Below are 22,979 nucleotides of genomic sequence, written 5' to 3'. Positions count from 1 at the left end.
GAATATATATACCCCTGTGTAAAAAAATATATCAAATGAATATAGAACTATTCCACAGTATTCCTGTGAGACGGGAACATAATTCTATGACCATACTGTGAAATGTTCCACTGCTGGAAATAACACTAGTTTCTTCCTATATAATTTGCCTACAGTTGTGCAAAATATTTTGCTCTTAGAAAATGTTTGGAATTGTCAGAATAGTATTAGAGTAGATCCCTGTCTCCTAGACAGATTTTAACTTTCTTAACAGTCAGGCTGCTATGTAATAATTTTTCCCCTACTAGACCATCAGCCTTCCAATGCACATTGCTCCCTTTTGCACTTTTGTTGTATAATGTCTCATTTCTAATTGTGACACTAGTAAGAGTCCGAAGAGATGACTCAGATTGCCTCTCAGAGCTATTTGATAGAGATTAGAGGTAGATTGCATTTATCAAATGTGTTATTCACCAATGTTCCAAGGTCTTTTTTTCTCTCATGGATCTCCAAGTACAATTCATTGCTTTATTGAAAATGTTGAGACCCAGCGATAAAAATCAACATCTGTTTTGAGTACAAGCTAGTTTAAGTCTAATATACCTGCTGATTTATCTGATGAAGGCGAATGAGGATTCTGCCTGAGAAAAATGTACCCATCCATACAGGCCTTTGACATGGTAACAACTATATTGTGCTAAACATCACATTCAGCTTTTGTCAGTATTTTAGATGACATTGCTCCCAAATCTTCAGTTTGGATGTGTCTCTTTCTGATCCAAGCACTTCTGTTGTCATCTTAGTATTGCCAGCAGGTTGCAGGATTGTTACTTGCATCAGTTCCAGTGTTGTTACTTTTCTTCTGTTCCATTGAGCTGTACCTATTCATGGTGACTCTGTGGATAAAAGCTACCCTGTCTCTTGCCACATTATACAATTTTTGCATCATGGTTATATTCCTTTAGCCTCCAATACTCTGTCTAGCCAACTCATATACTCTTGGATTCTTCTTTTTCCATTCACCTTGCCCAGTATTACCAGTTTTTCCATAGCAGTATTAACCTGCATGACTCCACTGTACCACATAATAATAATAATAATAATAATAATAATAATAATAATAATAATAATAATAATAATAATAATAATAATAATAACAACAACAACAACAACAACAACAACAACAACAACAACAACAACAGTATCACTACAAAAATGTCATTTCCATGATGTCATGTTATTGTTGCCAAGTCACGATGGAGACTTTATGTGGAAGAAGCAGGAGAAGTTGTTCCCACTTACACTAGATCAGAGGAAGAGAGAGAGAACTGGTATTGCTGCTATTGTTTTTCTATCATGCATCTGTTCTGAGTCCAAGATCATGAATGCACTCAATCATAATCAGCAACCCTAATAGTGACCTATATTATGGCCACATCTAGTGATTCTGCTAGATCAGGATACATGTCAGATAGTCTAGATCCAACAGAGGCACTAAGATAGTGTTAAAGTGGCAAGTCCATGGTGGAGAGAAAGAAAATGAACTAGTTAGTGAAATCTGTAGGACAAATCCTTGGAATACACTTGTCCAGACCCCCATGAAACTGAAGAACCACTACTAATGTTAGAATTTTAAAAATATTATCTTATCCCACCTATATTATTTTTTATAAATAACTCAAACATGTCAAACATGTCTTACTCTCCTTGCTTATCCTATTTTCCCACAACAATAACCTGTAAGGTGAGTTGGGCTGAGAATGGCTAAATATGGGGCACAAATAAAAAAACATACTTTATCTAGATCAGGGGTCTCCAGCCTTGGCAACTTTTAGATTTGTGGACTTCAACTCCCAGAATTCCTCAGCCAGCAAAGCTGGCTGAGGAATTCTGGGAGTTGAGGTCCACAAGTCTAAAAGTTGCCAAGGTTGGAGACCCCTGATCTAGATGAATCCAGATATTATTTGATCATCTCGCTTTGCCTGAAAAAGAAGCTTATCCTAGATATTCTAGTAAATACATTTTTCTGTTCTCCATAGGAAGTTGAAAACATGGTGGTATAAGCGAGATCTTTCTGAAAGAAATAAGACAAGCCAAGACAACTTCACGAAGCAACTCTGGGAGAATGATTATAAACTGCTGCCCTATAATGGGCTTTTCGCTGAATATTTGGAAATGGGTATGAGCCACCTGGGCAAAATGGGAAACTTAAGAATAGTTTTCTGAAAATTTCTAGTACTGTGGCCTGATTATGGAGGGGGATGAGTGTGTATATTCTTGGAGAGATTGAAAAATACAAGAATTAAAAGAACAGTGAGGAAAGAAACTCTGGGATAAAATGAGTAATTAGGGAGAGAAATATGAAAAGATCTTTCTGAAATCTCATGAATTCCCCTAATCTTTATGCAGTAAGACTTGGAATTTATAACTCAAACAGATGAAAAAGTGGTAAGAGAGACTGAAAAGTCCTATTAGATATTTTCAATATTTCTATATTCAAGCAATAAATGTAAAATATTTGAGGCAGTGTATAGGATTTCTCTGAACTGAACACTTCTGTATTATAAATTCGCCAACCAGCTTAAAATATGTGAAATAAAAGGTCATTCGTTTTATCTAAGTTAAAGTGGATGCATTTTAGTGAAAAAATATTACCGTACTTTTTGGGGTTTCAGAAAAAGCATTTCAGTTCTGCTTTCACTGCAATCTCATCTTGGTCTCCTCCAAATTATTTTTTTGATAAGGTTTCTTTCCTCAAACTCTGGAAATTAAAATGTTTTATTGCCTTTCAGTTCTGCAATTTGGCTTCATTACTATCTTTGTTGCTGCCTGCCCCTTGGCCCCTCTTTTTGCTTTACTTAACAATTGGGTGGAAATTCGTTTGGATGCTCAGAAGTTTGTTTGTGAATATCGACGTCCAGTTGCAGAGCGGACCCAGGGCATTGGCATCTGGTTTCATATCCTGGAGGTCATCACACACTTTGCAGTTATTAGTAATGTGAGTTATACTGGTGTATACGGGAAGCAATCAACAGAAATTGTACAAGCATAGCAGCTACAGCCCTGAAATACTGCAGTTGGATTACACTGAATTTACAATTCAAGGATATTTTAAGGTTATTTTAATTCAAGGTTACATTACTTTCCTGTTCCCAAAACAGATGAGGATTTAAGGTGAACTCAAATTGACCCAGTTCTTTGGTGACAGAACTGGCTTACAGAATTATTTAAATACCAAGTGGTAAAGGAAAGACACTGTAAGTTACTGATAGAACATATCATCATGTAGCAGGCTGGTTGGTTGTTGGAGAAAGGTGGAATTGGGTTAGCAGGTGTCCTGGTGAAAGAATGCTCTGAGAGACAGAAACACTCTGGAGAGAAGTACTACTTGGTCTCTCTCTCTCCAATCCAAAAATTCCTTTTGGATATCATGAATGGAAATTCTAGTATTTGGTCCCAATACAGGAAGTGATCACTAGGTTGGGAAAGGCTAATTATGAAGCAATGAACTATATGCTCAATGACCTGATCTAGAATGAGCTGATTTGTGTTTCTATGACTGTTGCTGAAAGTACAGTAAGTATCTATTCTGCCACGAGTAAGAAGCAAGAGTTCTGTGTGTCACTCACACAATACTTAAAAAAATAAACATGTTGTTCTTTTAGGCCTTCCTGATTGCCTTCACTTCTGACTTCCTTCCTCGGCTCTATTACCAGTACACTCGGGCTAGCAATCTACAGGGCTACATTGATTTCACCCTGGCCTATGCCCCTAAATCTTTTGACCTGAAGAGCAATATCACATGCAGGTGGGATCTCCTACTCTTGTAGCTGATGAGGATAGCTGTTTAAAGATGATTAGTGAGTGAATCTATTGGAACTCAAATTGCTTGTTTAAAATTCAAAGTAAGGACTCTCATGTAACACAATATCAGAATTTGAATGATTTTTGTCCTGGCTTGCTACATATTGATTGAGATATCTTTTGAGATATAAATTGAAAGACAAAAAGGACAAGTATAAAAAGTGGAAAGAGGGGCAAATAACTAAGGCAGAATATCAGCAAATAGCCCGAGCCTGTAAAGATGAAGTGAGGAAAGCTAAGGCTCAAAAAGAACAAAAGTAAAAAATAACAAAAAAAGCTTCTTCCAACATGTTAAAAACAAGAAAAAAGTTAAGGAAACAATTGGCCAATTGCTGGGAGAAAGTGGCAAGAAGGTGACAAGCAACAGGGAGAAAGCAGACCTACTGAACTCGTTTTTTGCATTTGTCTTTACACAAAAGGAAAAAACAGTCCAACCTATCAAAAACAGCACCACAAAAAACAGATTAGGAACACAAGTTAAAATAGGGGGGGAAATGGTAAGTGAACATCTGTCTACCCTAGACGAGTTCAAATCACCAGGACCGGATGGATTACACCCCAGAGTTCTGAAGGAACTGGCAGACGAAATCTTAGAACCACTGAACTATATCTTTCAAAGATCCTGGAGCACAGGGGAGCTGCCAGAGGACTGGAAAAGAGCTGATATAGTTCCCATCTTCAAAAAAGGAAAAAAAACACAGATCCAGGAAACTACAGACTTATCAGCCTAACCTCAATACCAGGGAAGATTCTGGAAAAGATAATCAAAGAGCGAATCACCGAACACCTAGAAGCAAACAAAATAATAACCAAAAGCCAACATGGGTTTGTCAAAAACAGATCATGCCAGACTAATCTTATTGCATTCTTTGACAAAGTGACAAAATTAATGGACCAGAGGAATGCTGTCGATATAATTTACTTGGACTTCAGTAAAGCATTTGATAAAGTAGACCATAACCTACTACTAGATAAAGTAGAAAAATGTGGGTTAGACAGCATCACCACCAGATGGATTTGTAACTGGCTGACCAACCGTGCTCAACGTGTAGTCCTCAACAGAACTACATCCACATGGAGGGAAGTATGCAGTGGAGTACCCCAAGGCTCTGTTTTAGGCCCAGTACTCTTCAACATTTTCATCAATAACTTGGACGAGGGGATAGATGGGAAACTCATTAAATTTGCAGATGACACCAAGCTGGCAGGAATAGCCAACACTCCAGAAGATAGGCTCAAGATACAGAAAGATCTTGACAGACTAGAACATTGGGCGCTATCTAACAAAATGAAATTCAACAGTGAAAAAAGTAAGGTTCTACATTTAGGCCAAAAAAACAAAATGCACAGGTACTGGATATGTGGTACCTTGCTCAGTAGTAGTAACTGTGAGTGGGATCTTTGAGTCCTAGTGGACAACCATTTAGATATGAGCCAGCAGTGTGCAGCAGCTGCCAAAAAAGCCAACACAGTTCTGGGCTGCATAAACAGAGGGATAGAATCATGATCACGTGAAGTGTTAATACCACTTTATAATGCCTTGGTAAGGCCACACTTAGAATATTGCATCCAGTTTTGGTCGCCACGATGTAAAAAAGATGTTGAGACTCTAGAAAGACTGCAGAGAAGAGCAACAAAGATGATTAGGAGACTGGAAGCTAAAACATGAAGAACGGTTGCAAGAACTCTGTATGCCTAGTTTAATGAAAAGAAGGACTAGGGGAGACATGATAACAGTGTTCCAATATCTCAGGGGTTGCCACAAAGAAGAGGGAGTCAAACTATTCTCCAAAGCACCTGAGAGTAGAACAAGAAGCAATGGGTGGAAACTAATCAAGGAGAGATGCAACTTAGAACTAAGGAGAAATTTCCTGACGGTTAGAACAATTAATAAGTGCAACAATTTGCCTGTAGAAGTTGTAAATGCTCCAACACTGGAAATTTTTTTAAAAATGTTGGATAACCATTTGTCTGAAATGGTGTAGGGTTTCCTGCCTGGGCAGGGGGTTGGACTAGAAGACCTCCAAGGTCCCTTCCAACTCTGTTGTTATTATTATTAGATATTTGTGTGTACAGTAGTAGTGTACACAAGTTAAAGTTTACTCTGTAATTGCCAAACATATGAAAATATCCAGTCCTATATTATGTATTGCCAAACATATGAAAATATGTAGTCCTACATTATGTATTTACTTTTTTTAAAAAAAGCCAGATTTCTCAATTGTGCTGCAAACATGGAAATGCAGTTCTTTGGGTGGCTCTTTCCTTGCTCATAATCAAGTACAAGTAATCCTCGCTTAACAACCTGTCACTTGGCAGCTATTAAAAATTACAACGTATCTCCCAAAAGCTACTTACGACCCTGTTTTGAAGTTATAGCTGCTGCAATACCCTCAGTCATGTGTCCTTGACAACTGAAGGAATACTGCAGCAGCCCCCCACCCTCCCCATCCCACTACACCGAGTACCTGCAGATATTGGGCCTGCTTTCTACCCCACCCCATCATCCATTACATACTTATCTTTTGAAGATCTCTGGATCTCATGTTGAGGAAGGAAAGCAGTGCACTTATCATTGGACCACATGGCTGCCTCCCAAAAGCAACCACCATTTTCAGCACACCCACAATTCCTTGTGCTTGCATTGAAATGGTGGCCACACTTCTGGGAGACCACCACTTGGCCCAAGGACAAATTCTGCTTCTTTGACATGGTCTGCATAGTGCTGAGGAAAGCTCTAGTAGAACTCCAGAGATCTTCAATAGAGTGCAGAAAAGGCTCAGTCTCTGCAGGGCCCTGTGGGAAGATACCTGCAGGAATCTGCTGTATAGGTTAAGCTGTGGGGGGGACCCCAGAGGAAGGAAGTGGATCACAGAGTGTTTCAAGGAGTGGGGGAGGCCTTGGGAGGGCTAGGGAAGGCAGGCTTACTGCATCCCTGTTCTGTTATTGTCATAGTCAAGGACTACCTGTAACAGGAGACACGCCTTATTCATAGAGTAGCAGACAGAAAGTACTGCGCTAAATTTCACCTGGGCTAGTTCAACTAAAGAAAATTTGTGAACAAAAAGTGACAGCAAGAGACATCAGAAATTAATCTGGAAAACTTGTAATTACTAAGATGATCGCTGCATTGTTACTTAGCATGAATTTTGAAACTCCACAGGTACCGAGCCTATAGAGAACAGAATGGCAGGTATTCACTACCTTATTGGAATCTACTGGCAATCCAACTTGGCTTCATCATTGTATTTGAGGTACATTGCATTTCAAGTTACTATTTTCCATATACTTGTTTCTTAGAAACCTTATATTGGCCATTGCAAAATTTAGCACATTTAAAAATCCTATTTGTAGTATTGTTTCTTCCTTGTGTTAGCACTAGTATGTTAAAAATGAGCCATACTGCATACTTTAGATTGCTTGAAAGAAACTTGTACTGTTCTGAAATTAAATAAATTATTTGGACATAAAATGCATCAAAATTATGGTATAAGTTATGCTATTGGAAAGGATGTAGCACTAAAATTTTGTTCTAGTGATAAAAGTACTATGGGTTCTTCAATGCCAGAAATTCTGTAAAATTTTGGAAGCAAAATTAGTGATTATGGAGAGAATGCACATCCCCCATATTATATATTCACATTAAAATGAACCATCACCAAAAATTGCCAAACAAATAAGTAAACAGGCATTCCAAAGCTCATAAGCAATTGTTTTCTAAGGAGACCTTTATCAATTTTCATATTTCTTGGCTTAATGGAAAATCATAACCTTTCTGCAGAGTACCATATCTAACTGGGTTCATCATAATTCTACGCATGAGATTTTCCATTTTCTGCCCAGCCTGCTGTCCATTCACAATAAATTCTTCCAACTTACTTTCTTTTACCTCTTTTCATAGCATGTAGTTTTCTTCATTGCACGTATGATTGATATGATGGTACCTGACATCCCAGAAGCAGTGGCAATAAAAGTAAAGCGAGAACAGTATCTTGCTAAACAAGCCCTGGCTGAGAATAAGGTAAATTCTCTATTATTATGAAAATGAAGACCCTTTCTTTGAAAACCAGGATACAAATTGCTTAAGATCATTGTACTTCTATGGGTAATTGAGTTCTACACTGCATATTCCAATTTCTTCCAAAGAAATGTAATTTTTGTATTAAATTAGTTGAAACTACAAAGTTGATCTTGAAATAAGCTTTGTATGCAAAATTAATTATCTCTTGGAGTCTGACTCTTCCCTCTCCATTTCCTTTCCTTAGGTTGGGTCACCTAGAACAGGGGTCTCCAACCTTGGCAACTTTAAGAGTTGTGGAACAAAGCTGGCTGAGGAATTCTGGGAGTTGAAATCCACAACTCTTGCCAAGGTTGGAGACCCCTGACTTAGAACACCTTAATAACATAGTTAAAATGATTTATGTGAACCCACACATTTCCATTGATTTTGTAACAATACATATATTTACCATATTTACTGTATCATGGTTTATTTTTTATTAAAATTTAATAATTTTATAGGAATCGAGGTTTGGGTTTTATAATTGTTATAATATCCATGCTATTACTCTGTAATTTCTTTTCTATTTTTGTGACTTTTAAAGATAGGTTATTCCTAACGTTATATAGTTTAGGTTGCTTTTTTGTTTTACCTTATGCTGGTTGAAGGCTGAAATACAGATTTACTAATAAAAATTAGGACTTCAGTACCTTTTCATCGTGGTCCATTTTTCCTCCCTTCCTCAGTAAAATAACTTTGCGGTCTATGAAAAAGTATCATTTTCTTCTCCCCTTCAGATTACTAACACAGGCCTTAACTACATTTTCACAGAAAATTGCCCCTCAAAAATTTAGACTTATAGGGCTGTAAAAGAGGTCTTTGAGGTTGTCTAGTCCAACCTACTGCCTAAGGCAGGAGTCCTTATACCACCCTACACAAATGTTTGACCAATCTTTTCTTGAAAGCCTCCAGCAATGGAATACCACAGCTCCAGGAGGCAACTGATTAATCATTTTCCCCATCAGGAAATTCCTCATTTCCAGGATATTAACCACTCAATCACACTAGCTATCAAACCACCAAACTCGTTACTTTATCTGATAGTTGAATAAATCTTTATTCTTTAGGGTAAACTCACTACTTATACAACTTTGTTGATCCAAAATATTTGCCTATATTAAACCATGCAACATCCAGCATCTCTTTCGGTGAGAGCCTTTTTACATTTTCTGGAATGGCAGAAACATTTAGGGAATAATTTCGTTTTCATGTGCCTTGTTACAATATTTTGTCCAATAAAATCCACCTTCCCACAACCAGATGCTGTATCAATTTTTGGAACAGAAAATGCAAAGCCTGGCACACTCATTTACACTGCTGTGCTAAGGCATAACCATCCTTACTTTGTTTGCTTTTACTGAATTACCAGAGCCTCTCCTTGAGGGACAAAAAACAAAAAAACTTCTTAGGATACCTTATATTTTGTCGCACGTTATATTTTTTCAATTACTAAGATTACTTTAGTTTTTCAGAACAAATCAAAGCATGCAGTCCTAGTGTCCCATCACTAATTTTCAGACCCCAGCACTTAATCTTAATGTCAATTTAGTAATTTTTTGCTGTTTTTTTGAAGCTAATTTGAGTCATGTTTCCTGCATTTTAAATTAATCATAATTTGCTCTCGGTGAGACATAACCAAAAAAACAGGTTAGCATTATTTTAAATGTCTGTAGATCAAGGCTTCAACCCTAGTCTGTTTTCCACCCTGTTCAAACTCTTCATTATGAATACTTTTGTCTTACAAAACTGAATTGCTATTTAGCCTGAAAAATAAGAAGTCATCACAGATTTGGTGATACTTTGTCACCATAAGCTAAATGTGGGAAGGGGGAACACTCCTCTGTTTAAACTGCAAATTCTAAAGCATCTATATATCTATCTCATATGCAGTTACATTTAGGTGCAACTGAGTAAGAATTTAAATGTGACAAACTAAATAATGGCTAAACTGAGATTGGATCCTGTCAGATATGCATATCACTGTATAAAATGGAACTTGAATAATAGACTTTGTGCGTGATTACAATGGTCATGTATATTTCTTTGATAACCTCCCTCAGCTATATTCTCTTTGATGGAAAAATGCATTATACATTTCTTTTTCTTTTTGGGATAGGCTCTCATTGAAGTGATAGATGTTGTCAATCCAACCCAGCCTGTGGAGAAGGTATCAAAATAAACATTTGAAGATCTGAGAAGGATGTGGCCGAGATCAGATTATCAAGCTTCCACACAAGGGTAACCTTCATGGAGGAAGCACTGTGTAAGCTGGCATAGTATGGATATAGAGCTGTTAATTATGTAACATATTGCAGGTGTAGAATGTGCCTCAAATCTTTAAAGCGTCAGGAACTTCATCCATATTTACCAAAGTAGCGATTTCATGTTTCTTGGATAAAAACAGTACAGAGAAAATTACAAGACATATGTAAGAATTTTCAATCTGTTTCTCTCCTATCATAGAGGTGACTTCTAAATATAGTGAAATTCAGTTGACTACTACTAAGCTCAGCTGTTATTTATGATAATATAGGAATCTCTTGGTTTAAAGGCAGCACATTTTCCAAATAGTAGGAACCTGCAACACTAGAACAACTCATACTGGTTTGCTTTCTTTAGTAAAAGAAAAGCAGATTAGCGGATATAGCAGCATGACTTTTGTAGCATATGACTCTAGTCATATGCTGAAGATTACTGCCATATATGAAGTCAATTATGAAAAGAAAACTTGCTTTCAGCTATGTAAGAGGGTTTTTTTTCCTACAAAAGAAACATAGGGTTGTAATCATCTTCACATCCAAATCTCTTTTAGCTGGAATAATGTTTCAACAATATGCATGAACCATGAACCTGCAATCTTTATCATGCTTAAATCAATATCCTTGCTGACAGAAATTGAATAAGCAGCTGAGATGGATATAAATTTGCTTATTACTCGTTGGAACAATATAGAGAAACAAGGGTATATATTTTATTAACAGGACAGGTAGAAATTGTAATTTGGAGTGACTTTTTAAAAAAATAAAAAACACACAAAGCTGTTTCAGGTTTTATTTTTTAGAATTTATAAAATTCCAGTGTCATCCATACTCATGAGCCTTTATACACGTTTTGCATATAATCTCCAAATTCCAAAGTTAAGGCCAAGGGATCATTGCCATGGAAACGTAATATGGAAGACATTAAGAGGACATGGAGCACATCTCCACAGATCAACTGCTGCACACTACATGGGACAGAAGAGTGAAGTATTTTTAACAATTTGAACAGACGGCAGCATTAGAGCCATGCTCGATGGCAGTTAAGCCCAAAACACATGTGCAAGTGATGTGTGACATTCAAACACCAGGTCCCACTGGCAAGGCATTAATACTTCTACCCTGTTTTAGACTCCTGCTCAGATAGTGATAGGGCTTCTCCTGTCCCAAGTGGAACCATCCTAGAGAAACAATTTCTCCTCCTTTCACTTAGGTTTATTTAAACTGAGAGGATTTTTTTTCTTTTCTATTGGACTAAAAAGCTAGATGCTTTATAAACCATCTCTCAGCATATATTCTGGGACACAAAGGACCTTGGGGAAAGATACAAATGGCTCAGAAAAGCTCTTCAGAAGAGAGCAGGAAAGACAGAGAGCAAAGTTGGCAACAGACCCAGAACTGCCGCCAGCACCTTCAGCAGAAAAGAGAATTGTGGCTAGAAGAGCAGCTTTAAAATACAAGCAGCCTTGTATCAAGTTTATGGTAGCAGCTAGAGTGCAGCAACTACTGGTGTCAAGACAACAGGACAAACACTTGTTGCCAACTACAGAAGGCTTTTGCTGAATATAAGTCTAATCTCCCACCCCTGCCGCTGGCCATCAAAGAAATACTTCATCTTTAAGACTGAACTGCAATCAAATTCTTCAATTTAAGTGAAAGCCACTCCTCACTTACCTCCCTCCAAGGCTTAATCTCTGTTGCAAGACGAGAGACCAAATTATGTGGCAATAGTTAAGATCATCTTTGCCAGCGGAGAAACTAACTGCCACATACATAGCTAAAGCCACACACATATATATTCCTCCTCTCACAGAGGAACAATAATCATGATATCAGGAAGCAAGAGGAGCTATCTGAAGAAGCAGGCCACTGTCATACTGGCTTGAGGTAGAAAGAAGGCAATAGTAAAAAGCAAAAGACACACCTTAACCCTGGTACTTAAATGCCATCACTATCAAGCTAGGGGGAAAAGGGCAATGCACTCGTAACACTGCACTAGTCACCCAACATCCTTTGTGACATGCTAACATGGCACTTTTGGTTGAACCAAGTTTTCTTAGATCCAATAATACTGTCAGTTTTCCGGCTCTGTTTAGCCATACTACAGTTGGGAAGGAAGGATAATGCAAAAAAGTGAAGGGGGGAAAAAAAACCTGATGATGAGTTGCAATTCAGTACTCAACCCAGTGAAATAATGTTTGTGCACTTAGTGCTGCAATTAGCACGACAAGGACTATGACCCTGTTAGTGCTTTCTGATGTCTCAAACTCCAGGACAAATCATTGCTCTTTCAGATAAAACTCACTATCTTACCAATAGTGGAATTAGATGGACAATTGGGGCGGGGCGGGGAGGGGGAGAGCTCGGCAGTGAAAAGGAAAAACTGATTGCACACTACAAAGGTAAGGCCTTGGAAAAACGGCAGGGAAGGGAAAGAGCAAATATTTTGGCTTTGAGAAAGTCAAGGAAATGTGTTTCCTGAGGTTGAAAGACAGGAAGTATATTCCTAGGTGCAGTAAGGTGATCTCCTAATGGAGGTTAGAGTGCTTTATATAATGTGCTTGGGAGGCTGGGTTACAACACAATGATTCACATGATAGGCTGAAATTTGAAAGAAAAACTGTATGTATTTCAGGTTGGAATTAATACGGAAAGTTTTGTTCCAGGTCAAGGGGAAGAAAAAAATGTCAAACAGAAGCATAGCGAGGCCTGAGTATAAGGATAACAGAGGGAATAAGCACTCTAGTTTCATTAAGAGACCCCTCATTGACAATCTGCACTAGATCCAGCCAGTAGGGCAGAATTCAGGAATTTTTTTTTGTTTTGTGGCAAATGGCTGGATATGATTGCTGTTTTCATGTTATTATCGCTTGGGACCCCATGGCAGAGTCTTGGGAGCCACCTGAGCTCCAAAACTTGGAAAATCTTCAGAACTGCTCATATCCGGGGCCTGCAGGGATATAAAAAAGAAGGACAGAAGTGTTTGATTAATAACTGTAAGAGCAATTTCACTTTTTCAAAAATCAAACCACCCGTAGCTCTGAAAAGACCTCAGTAATTCAGGTACTATGTTACTGTATAGAGAATGCAGATATTGCAATCAATAAATCAACAAATACTCACTGGACTCAAAATTATATTCAGCAGTCTGCATCCCACCCATATTACAAGAGCCAAAAAGTGAATCATGGTTCACAATTTTCTACAATTTAGTACTGAGACTGTGATATTCCAAATGCTCTTGTGTGCAGGACAGAATAAAAAATATGCATGTCATGTACAGCAATAGCTGAAAATATATAGTTTATTCTCTCCCTACCAGTGTAAAATCAATGCAAAATGGAACTAGTGGGCTACTTAAAAAGAGTTTATTTTTTCCAAAATTGAAATTATTTTTTTTCATGTATCAGATATGAATTTCATGCCCACAGACCATTCTGTTTTTATGTTCAGCCCACATAGGTCTTAAGACTCCATTATAAATGTGGGTGTATTAAGCCAACTTTTAGTAATATCCTTATTAGTCACTGACCAGTATTTTATACAATTTTTATAAGAGGTTATGAGTATCAAAATGAATGTTTTTGGAAAGAATAAAAGTAAATGAAATCTAGAAAAATGGGTTTTATTATGTATATTGTTATTTTTAATTAGAATAGAATAGAATAGAATAGAATAGAATTTTTATTGGCCAAGTGTGATTGGACACACAAGGAATTTGTCTTGGTGCATATACTCTCAGTGTACATAAAAGAAAAGATACGTTCATCAAGGTACAACATTTACAACACAATTGATGATCAATATATCAATATAAATCATAAGGATTGCCAGCAACAAGTTATGGCCATTTGTAATAAGTTTTTTAACTGATGTTTTATTTTGTATTTATATGTATATTTTTATTTGGCTGTGAACCGCCCTGAGTCCCTAGGGAGATAGGGCGGTATAAAAATACGAAAAATAAATAAATAAATAAATAAATAAATAAATAAGAAGTTTTTAAGAAGATATTTGACAACCGTTTGTCTGAAATGGTATAGGGTTTCCTGCCTGACTAGGAGGTTGGACTAGAAGATCTCCAAGGTCCCTTCCAACTCTGTTATTCTGTTAAAATAACAACAGACATGGTGGAAGACAATTCTCTCTCACCATCTCACTTTGCTTTGGCTTTTACTGGAATCTAAATGAAAGACTCAATATTTGGGACTCGTGTCCCAATGTTTTCTCCCACCCAAGGAAAGTTTACTACATAAACAACTCCTACCTTCTCAGTATTGCCTGCTGTCCATGGGGCATCTCTAACCACAAATCCCTTTGATGCAGCCTTAGCTTCTTCATGACCAGGTGGTTTCATGTAGACTTGCATTGCCTCATTATCCACTACATCAGCCAGCTGCAATGCCAAACAAGCATAGCTTAGTTAGCAGAATATATACACAAACACAAGAGTAATGCTGTAATTCTCCTTTACAATATTTTGAATTCATGTAATTAAGTAATACACATACATATTCCTCCTCCAGATTCAGAATATGATCAATGGCTTCCTCCACATTGTCAGGGAGTCCAGTCACAGTCACGCAGTTGGGATCAGCCGCTCCACTTTGAGGAAAACGTATATCCACCTGGAGAGACAACAATTATCTCAGATATGGTGACCTGATATATTTGCTTCTCTTTCCCATTTCCCTTGAAGTTGTATACCCCAAAAAGATTGTGTGACTAATGCGGTTACAGAATGCAAGGAGCAACTAAAATTGTTTGGTTTCTCAAAGAAAGGACTATTCATACTTAAATCAACAAATAAGGCCATATTTATAGGGAATTATGTGCTTCATTAGAACCATGCCTGCTGTGTTTTGAATAGTATTCAGACCACATTCACAGTTATTCTGGAAACAGGTGGAAAGATACAACATAGAAGTTCCTTATATACCATAAGGGTCAGTATATAATCTTGCTTTTCTTTATTCAATTAAATTGTTTTTGTTTGCACTGTTTCTCATTCATCTGCTGAAACAAAAAACCAAACAATTTAGCTATTGCTATTGATAAATTGATTTCTATCTATTTACCAGATGGCACAATGTTTTAATCACCTTGAATTCATCCATAATTTTGCGGATAGCTTTCCCACGTGCTCCAATAATGCGGGCATGAACACGATGGTCTAGGGTGATGTCTTCAGATACCATCTGCTCCAGTTCACCAACAATTTTCATGATGGCATCTCGCGCAGATTCAGTATTTTTCTCATAGCCTGTTATGATAATCTGATCCTGGGCCTAAGGGAGGAAATGTTAATCTTTAATGCTAGGCTCTTCAAGTTGGTAGCAAACAATACAAATAAAATGTCTTGTTGTGAAGACAGCAGTGGGGAACAAACTAGGTAACACAAGTATATGCTAAACAAAACAAATCCACTCCAAATTTTTTGACAGGTTCCCAACTTTTCTTCCACACCCAGTTCTTCACCTGAGATTCATCATCCTTGTCTGGGAACTGTATAGTCACATCATGTTCTGTGCGGATTTGGGTGATCACTGCCCCTTTTCTGCCAATGATTTTAGGATGGTATCTGGGGTCCACAGCAACAGTTAATTTAAAGTTTCGCAAAGCCTAGAACAATAAAGATGTTTATGTTTTAAACATTTTCTACCTCTAATTAAGCAATTTTACTACTACTTTTACTAATACAGTACAATGGATATTTAACAAGAGAGCTATCGATATAATAATAGGTCTGTACTTATATGAACTTCTTTCCAAACTACAGAGGTTTTGCTTTTATGACTATTCTATTTAATAGACTTTTATAGTGGTGATAATAAGAGCCTGGGCCTTTTCTATGATGGCCTCAATTTTCAGAATATCTTACTACAGGAGGACTGCATGGTTGTGCCTTGAGTATTTATAATAGATCTTAAATATCTGGCTGCACTAATCTCTAAAATGAATAGATAAATATTCATTTTAAAATGATTTTGCTATTACTTTATTAAATTGAATATATTTTATTGAATTTTATCTTGTAAACTTGCTCTCCCCAGTTGGTGTCTAGTAGGAATAGGACACTGGTAATTTTAGGAGTTTTAACAATCTTGTTACACCAGGTTGGAAAAGGCAATTGCTGAAAACTATATTAAGGAGCTATTGTTTGGAAAGAGTATAAATATAATCTTGCCACCTAGAGCAATCTCATCCAATCTGCTGCCCTTCAGATGGGTTGGATTGCACCTTGAATCACAACCATCAAACATTGTCTTTGGCTAGATTGATTATTCTTAACAGGATTTGTACTATATCACAGCTTAGTAACCTCCACATAACAAATTTAGAAAGTTGGTACTTTCCCCAAGAGGATATCAAAATATTTCATTCTCTAGTCTAGGGTCATATATTTAAAGTTCTTTCAGAAATTGCAGCAAGAGTTGGTGAAAGTAATGATGATGTTTTTACTAGTAATCAAATTATTTGATGTTGAAATCCAAATAATATCTATTCTTGAGCAGGATCTATGCTTTTCAAAAAAGTATCTAACTTATCTCTTATCTAATCATTTGCTAGACAGTATCTCTTCCCCCACATCTCCCAAGGTCTTTCCTACATAAGGCTCCTGCTAAGATTTTTCTCTATACGAACATCCTTAATTAAAACATTTTTACTAAGTTATTTTAAACTTTAACAAGGCAAGTAAGTGAAGGACATTGACAAAAGCATTATAATTATTGTCCCATGCATACCCGATCTTCTTGCTCAGCTTGCAGTTCCTTCACTCTTTCTAAAAGTCTGGCTTTGGCACGATCAAGATTAGCAGCAAGCCCACTTATAGAGATGATATCAGATTGAAGCTCAGGAGCAGGAACTTGGATGTTTACCTAACAAATGTAGATAAGGAATTGATATCTTATCACAAATGAGCATTTTTACAGATGTCCTCAACCTTCAAAAATGTCATTATTCAATGAGTTGGATCTGCCAAGCTCTTAGGTAAATACAATACTATTAAACATTAGACAACCTGTGATCCTCTGGGTCACTGTTTCAGAGATATTTCCGTACCACATTCCTCAATGCCTTCAAAAATGGGAGTGATACTTAGAGCTGTATCTGCCTCCAAAGTTAAACTATATAGTACAATCAAACACTAAAGGCTGACCAAAGGAAATATTTTATGACATTTCATATTATCTCATAAAATGTTTTACGGTAATTTTTATCATAACCAAGATGACATACAACAAAGACATTACAAGTAGTCCTAGACTTATGACCGTTTATTTAATAACGGTTCAAGCTTTGAAAAAAGTGGCTTACAACTGGGCTTTGCATTTATGACAGTCACAGAATACTTGTAGTCATGTGATCAAAATCCAGGCACCTGGCATGTATTTATGATGCTTGCAGCATCCAAGGAACATGTGATCACCACCGACAACTTTCCCAAGGGGATTGATAAAATCAATGCTGGAAACCAGATTCACTTAATACTGTGGCCAAAAAGGTTGTAAAATTGGGTGTGGCTCACTTAACAACTCCACTGCTTAGTGACTTAGTTCCAGTCCCAATTGTGGTCATAATTCAAGGATTACCTGTACTCACCTCAAATTCATCCATCATTTTTCGGATTCCAACACCCTTTTGACCAATGATAAAACGATGAAGGTCAAAGGGAACTTCTACTTCAATTGTAACTGGGACCAAAGCCTGAAAATGAACATGAAAATTATATCAAGTAAGTAAATTATGACAAAAAGCACATGAATTAAACCAGCAATTAAAAGGCTAAAAAGGGAGAAAATAAAATAATTTATATAATATAATCACCAGCCAGCTGTATAGCTGGCTTATATCTAGGGATTTCAAACATTTTTTTAACTTCGTAAGAAATTTACAAAGATACATGCAGCATCTGCTACAAACAGCATAATTTTCTTTGGGAAATCTAATTAATTAATTAAATATATGGACAACCATAGGAGAGACTGGTAGAACCAGGGGAAGGAATTAAACAAAGCATCAGTTTACAGCCCTTATGCAGCTACAAAAGGACCAAGTCCAACCCCCCTTGAGTGTCGATGAACCAGGTGCTAACTGTTGCTTGAGTCCTGTGCATAGGCTTGCAGCAATAAATCAGTTAATTTGAGCCTTTATGTGTGGACCTGGTTTTCGTGCTTGATATCAAAAGATTCTAATAACATTAATGACATTAAGTGTTCAACTCCACTGGAGCTGGGCAACTATTAAATAAACAAATAAAATGAAATTAATAAAGCTTCCTATAAAAGGTAAAGTTTCCCTGTCCAGTTTTGTTTGATTTTAGAGTACAACGCTCATCCCAGTTTCTTGGCTGAGGGAGCCAGCATTGTCTGATACTCAGCCAAAAATTTTTTTTAGCAAATATAGAGACAAAAAGAAAATAATCCTAACGTGTTTTCTAGGTAGGCATTCACCCAATTTTATACAGGCACGACTTTTAAAACAATTACTTCTTCTAGTTCAATTTATATAAAGATTCCCTTTCCCTGGAAAGTTTGCTTTAATCAGAAGCTGGAAACTGAACAGAAGCTGAAACTACTTTATTTCTTTTGCTAATTTTGATAAACATATTGTTCTTTTGTCCCCTTTGGAATTTCTTTGTTTTAAAACCATTCAAAGCTTCTCTCCCTAGTTGAGAGAAAGTTGGGGAGTATCTTTGTGCCTACATGACAGAGAATCTCTCCCCCATGGAAACACTGATTCTATGTCTGGCAAGCAGCCTGTGCATATCTGAGATTCTGGCCTGACCTTCACAACAGAACAGTTTGCCCAATCACTGCTGTTTAATTCAAACCATAAAACATCAAATAAATACTGAAAGAAGCATTGGTATGTTGCCTATCAAATGCTTTTACTCCATAATGTAAGTCACAACTCATTAGAAGTCATTTTACTACACTTTCCATTTAATTGACTATTCTGTTTCTATAAGCTGTTAACACACACTACATACTTGTCAATAAAATAGTGTCTCCAGAAGACAGGACATCTTGCACAATAGCCCCTTGAGATTTAATACGAAGATCACTTTACAGTGCTTATAAACAAAACTGATTATACTCCTGTGTTGAGACATGGGAAGCCTCTAAGATAATACAGATATCCAATCTCACTTACCTGGAGAGCCTCTTTTGCTGCCTCGCATTTCTCTCGACGACCAGAGATTATGATAGTATCACATTTCTTTGGGGAACCAGGATCTATTTCTTTGTATTCTTTCCCTTCATTATTCTCTTTGTCATTCTCATGTGCTACCACATCTGCAACAGAAGCTGTTTATAGGAATAAGAATAACTTAGTTACTATATATTGATTATGTTAAAAACATTTATTAGAATCTCCCTTCTTCTAATTTAAATCCATGATTTCGTATTCTGCTCTTGTTATTCCATACTGTCTCATAATTCAAGCTGTTAGCCTGAGATCCCATTGAGATGGTTTACATATTCCTAGGTATGCTGGGAAAGTCATCACAAGCTGTAGAGAAATTTGATTTTATTTCATCAGCTCTAATTAACAACCTGGATTCTTAAAGGGATGTGAAAACAAATTAATTAGCTTTTTTCTTTTTCAGATAGCAGTCAGGAGAGCCTAGACAGCAGTCTTCATAGTGACATGGGTAATGAGGCAAGTAGTGTGACGATCTGCACAAAGTACAAACTTATCTTGCTGGAGGAGAAAGTGGATGACCTGGATGCATGTCTGACAACTCTGAGATTAATCAAGGAAGATAAGAAATTTCTAGATAAACCAAAAGGATGTTTGCAAAACAATTACAGGAAGAAGAGGCTGCTACAAAGAAAAGACAACATCTATTGGAGAAAGCCTAGCAGCCTCTAACCTTGAAGACCAAGAGAACAAGGAGATTCTTGCTAAAGCTATGCAATTACTTTCAGTATTCAATAAAAATGTTAGAAGAAAAAAATGCAGGTCAAAACAATCAAGGGAGAAGAGTCAAAACTTAATTGCTTTCAGTGAATTCAAATTAATAGGCCAGATGAATTATTTTTCAGGGTACTAAGGAAACTGCTAGCTCAGAATCCTGGAGTGCAGAGAAAATACCTGATGACAGAGGAAAGCTAATATTTTAAAAAAGGGAAAAAGCAGACACAGGAAATTTTAGACCAATCAGCTTGTCATTAATACTTGGTAAAATTCTAAAAAAAAACAATCAAAGAAGTGGTTTTAAAATGTTTAGAAAGGAATTAGATAATCAACTTCCCACCCTTATTATAACTTGAAGTGTTGCTATTTCCTGACCCAAACTTCTTTGTTTTTAAGCAGTGCATTGGGTTCGTTTTTGTTTCCTACCCATGCTGTGCTGTTCCACAAAAGAATATAAACATACCAGGACCTGTGTGCATAATCATCCATACATTTTATTTTCTATTTCTTGCATTATCTATTTTGAGACAAGGTCTCTAGTGATCTGCCAAATTCCTATTACCGTATATACTCGAATATAAGCCGATCCGAGTATAAGCCGAGGTCCCCAATTTTACCCAAAAAAACTGGGGTAAACTGGGGACTCGAGTATAAGCCGAGGGAGGGAAATGAGGCAGCTACCGGTCAGGGAAAGCCTCCCTCCCTCAGCCGAGAAGGCTGGCGGCTCCCCCGCCCCGCCCTCTCACTGCACCGGCAGGGCTTCCCCGCGCTAATGCAAAAGCCCGCCAAGTTTGCACCATCCGGTATAATGTGAAAAAAAGAAGAAAAAAAAAACTCGAGTATAAGCCGTATATACTCGAGTATAAGCCGAGGGGACGTTTTTCAGCACAAAAAACGTGCTGAAAAACTCGGCTTATACTCGAGTATATACGGTAATTCATCTTGTTCATCTATTCAGCAAGCACCCTCTTTTTTAATACAAGAATAAGCAGTTCAAAGTCTGTCAAGCTTACCTAATTTTATTCACATCCTATGCATACATAATAAAGTTAATTCCTGGCAAGCAACACTATCAACAGAGATATAACAGATCGCAATGTGCAACAGAAGGCCAGAATTTTATGAGGCAAGGAAACACTGAAGGTTTGCAACATCCCAGTTCTTCCAGTTCTTCAGCTTGCTGCTCTTTACACAGCAATACTGTTTTTAAGCCACCCCTTGATAACACATGGAATTATACGTACTGATAAAAATTTTCCTGAAAACTTCCATGAATATTCAATACTCATTTATCTATCAATCATGTATCAGTTATCCATCCATCCATCCATACAACTTTTTAAAAAGTTAATGTTATTGGATTATGGAATAATAGTGGTCACAGTGTTCCAAAGGCATTCCTTCTAAGGGCAAACTTGTGTTACTGTACCTGTACTTTCTTCTCGGTCTGGAAATTTGATCTGAACACCATAGTCACGAGTAATCTGTTGGATCCTAGAACCTTTAGGGCCCATAATAGAACGATGGTATTTCTGAAGAATAGTGCATTCTATTGTCACCTGGGCTTCCTATGAAAGAAGAAAGTTTTACAATATGATTTACAGATTAAGTTATCCTTCTGAAAATATAATTCCCAGGGGAACATAGGAAAATCTCAAAAATGCATATGCAGCTGTGAAAAGGAGCCAAAGACATAAACCAAGGTAGACCTATGAAAGAAGAAAGTTTTACAATATGATTTACAGATTAAGTTATCCTTCTGAAAATATAATTCCCAGGGGAACATAGGAAAATCTCAAAAATGCATATGCAGCTGTGAAAAGGAGCCAAAGACATAAACCAAGGTAGACCTATTAAATCTGCTTTATATTCGTCCATTGGTATTAATAAATTCTATCTTCCTTTTACAAGTTTAATGAAGCAAAGACAACGCTAATTCACAAAGATGTACTTTTTGTAAAACTATTATGTTATTTCCAAGATTAAGAAACTCACATGCAGAATGACAACAGGAATGAGCAGAATCACTAAGTGGGCTGGAATTACTAAAGGACATAGAATGACTTGAGACTAAAATAAATATGGTCTGAAAAAGAGATGTGGTCTTCCCTCAATCACATGTATATATATCTTACACATTTATGTAAGAATTTGAAATGTTATCACGTAAGCATGAAGAAAAGCTAGAATGAACCCAGCCTTTTTCTTCTGTTGCAATAACATAAACTAAGGGCATAAGAAATAAGGAATATAAATTGTCTTTATTCTCTGTGATCCATTAAAGACTTACCAAATCATCAATTATTTCAAGGATACGTTTCTTTGCTGCTTCCACACAATCCTTTGCTCCTTTAAGAGTGACTTTGTCACTTTGCGTACCGGGGCGTGGGAAACTGACCATCACACCCCCATACTCCTCTGCAATGATCCTCAGGACCTGCCCTTTCCGAATGACAAAGTACCGATGATGCTTTGGATCCACAGTCATAGAATCTTCAACTACATTATCCTATAGACACATAAGACATATAATTGCTGTTTGTAACAATAGTGTTTTTAAACCCATGTCAATGTGAAAATGCAATTACTATATAAATAAGAAAATTAGGATGTTCTCCTTACCAGGTTCTTAATGAGCACCTCCAGTTCTTTCTGGGCTTCCTTGACAGCTTCTTCTGTTCCCATGATAGTAATCAGTTCTTGATCTTTGTCTTCTGAAGTAGGAAAGATAATCCGAGCACCAGTATTATCACGCACTTTGCGAATATTGCCACCACCTTTGCCAATCAGGAACTTATGATATTCTGGTTTGGCCCGCAAGTCCACAGTATAACTCTTGGTTTGCTACATGGAAGAAAGAAATGGAAGCTATTTGTCCAAATCCCCTTTGT

At 37.0% G+C, this 22,979-nt stretch overlaps 2 protein-coding genes across 10 annotated transcripts in view; one reads left to right on the top strand and one right to left on the bottom strand.

Annotated features, from left to right (window-relative positions):
* Positions 1-19,911, top strand: part of ANO7 (anoctamin 7) — a 55,250-nt gene extending 35,339 nt beyond the window's left edge. For 2 of the 7 annotated variants that reach the window (XM_058188994.1, XM_058188995.1), the window contains 6 exons: positions 2,019-2,158; positions 2,772-2,977; positions 3,645-3,787; positions 7,007-7,097; positions 7,745-7,864; positions 10,020-10,797. In XM_058188994.1, the coding sequence (XP_058044977.1) occupies positions 2,019-2,158; positions 2,772-2,977; positions 3,645-3,787; positions 7,007-7,097; positions 7,745-7,864; positions 10,020-10,082 (763 nt within the window). In that variant the 3' untranslated portion in view covers positions 10,083-10,797. Of the gene's footprint in view, positions 1-2,018; positions 2,159-2,771; positions 2,978-3,644; positions 3,840-7,006; positions 7,098-7,744; positions 7,865-10,019; positions 10,798-19,777 lie in introns of those variants that run through there. The other 5 variants (XR_009155807.1, XR_009155806.1, XR_009155808.1 and 2 more) reach the window with 5 other exon arrangements.
* The window catches only part of HDLBP (high density lipoprotein binding protein), a 63,283-nt gene continuing 51,244 nt past the window's right edge, over positions 10,941-22,979 (bottom strand). For all 3 annotated transcript variants that reach the window (XM_058188991.1, XM_058188993.1, XM_058188992.1), the window contains exons 18-28: positions 22,711-22,932; positions 22,379-22,597; positions 21,518-21,656; positions 19,321-19,475; positions 17,767-17,871; positions 16,908-17,042; positions 15,640-15,783; positions 15,264-15,449; positions 14,673-14,789; positions 14,429-14,557; positions 10,941-13,111 (exon numbers count right to left, since the gene is read on the bottom strand). In XM_058188991.1, the coding sequence (XP_058044974.1) occupies positions 13,025-13,111; positions 14,429-14,557; positions 14,673-14,789; positions 15,264-15,449; positions 15,640-15,783; positions 16,908-17,042; positions 17,767-17,871; positions 19,321-19,475; positions 21,518-21,656; positions 22,379-22,597; positions 22,711-22,932 (1,638 nt within the window). In that variant the 3' untranslated portion in view covers positions 10,941-13,024. The remainder of the gene's footprint in view (positions 13,112-14,428; positions 14,558-14,672; positions 14,790-15,263; positions 15,450-15,639; positions 15,784-16,907; positions 17,043-17,766; positions 17,872-19,320; positions 19,476-21,517; positions 21,657-22,378; positions 22,598-22,710; positions 22,933-22,979) is intronic.

Source organism: Ahaetulla prasina, chromosome 6 (genome assembly GCF_028640845.1).
Source record: "Ahaetulla prasina isolate Xishuangbanna chromosome 6, ASM2864084v1, whole genome shotgun sequence".
Taxonomy (NCBI): domain Eukaryota; kingdom Metazoa; phylum Chordata; class Lepidosauria; order Squamata; family Colubridae; genus Ahaetulla; species Ahaetulla prasina.
This window is presented reverse-complemented; position numbering and strand designations above follow the sequence as displayed.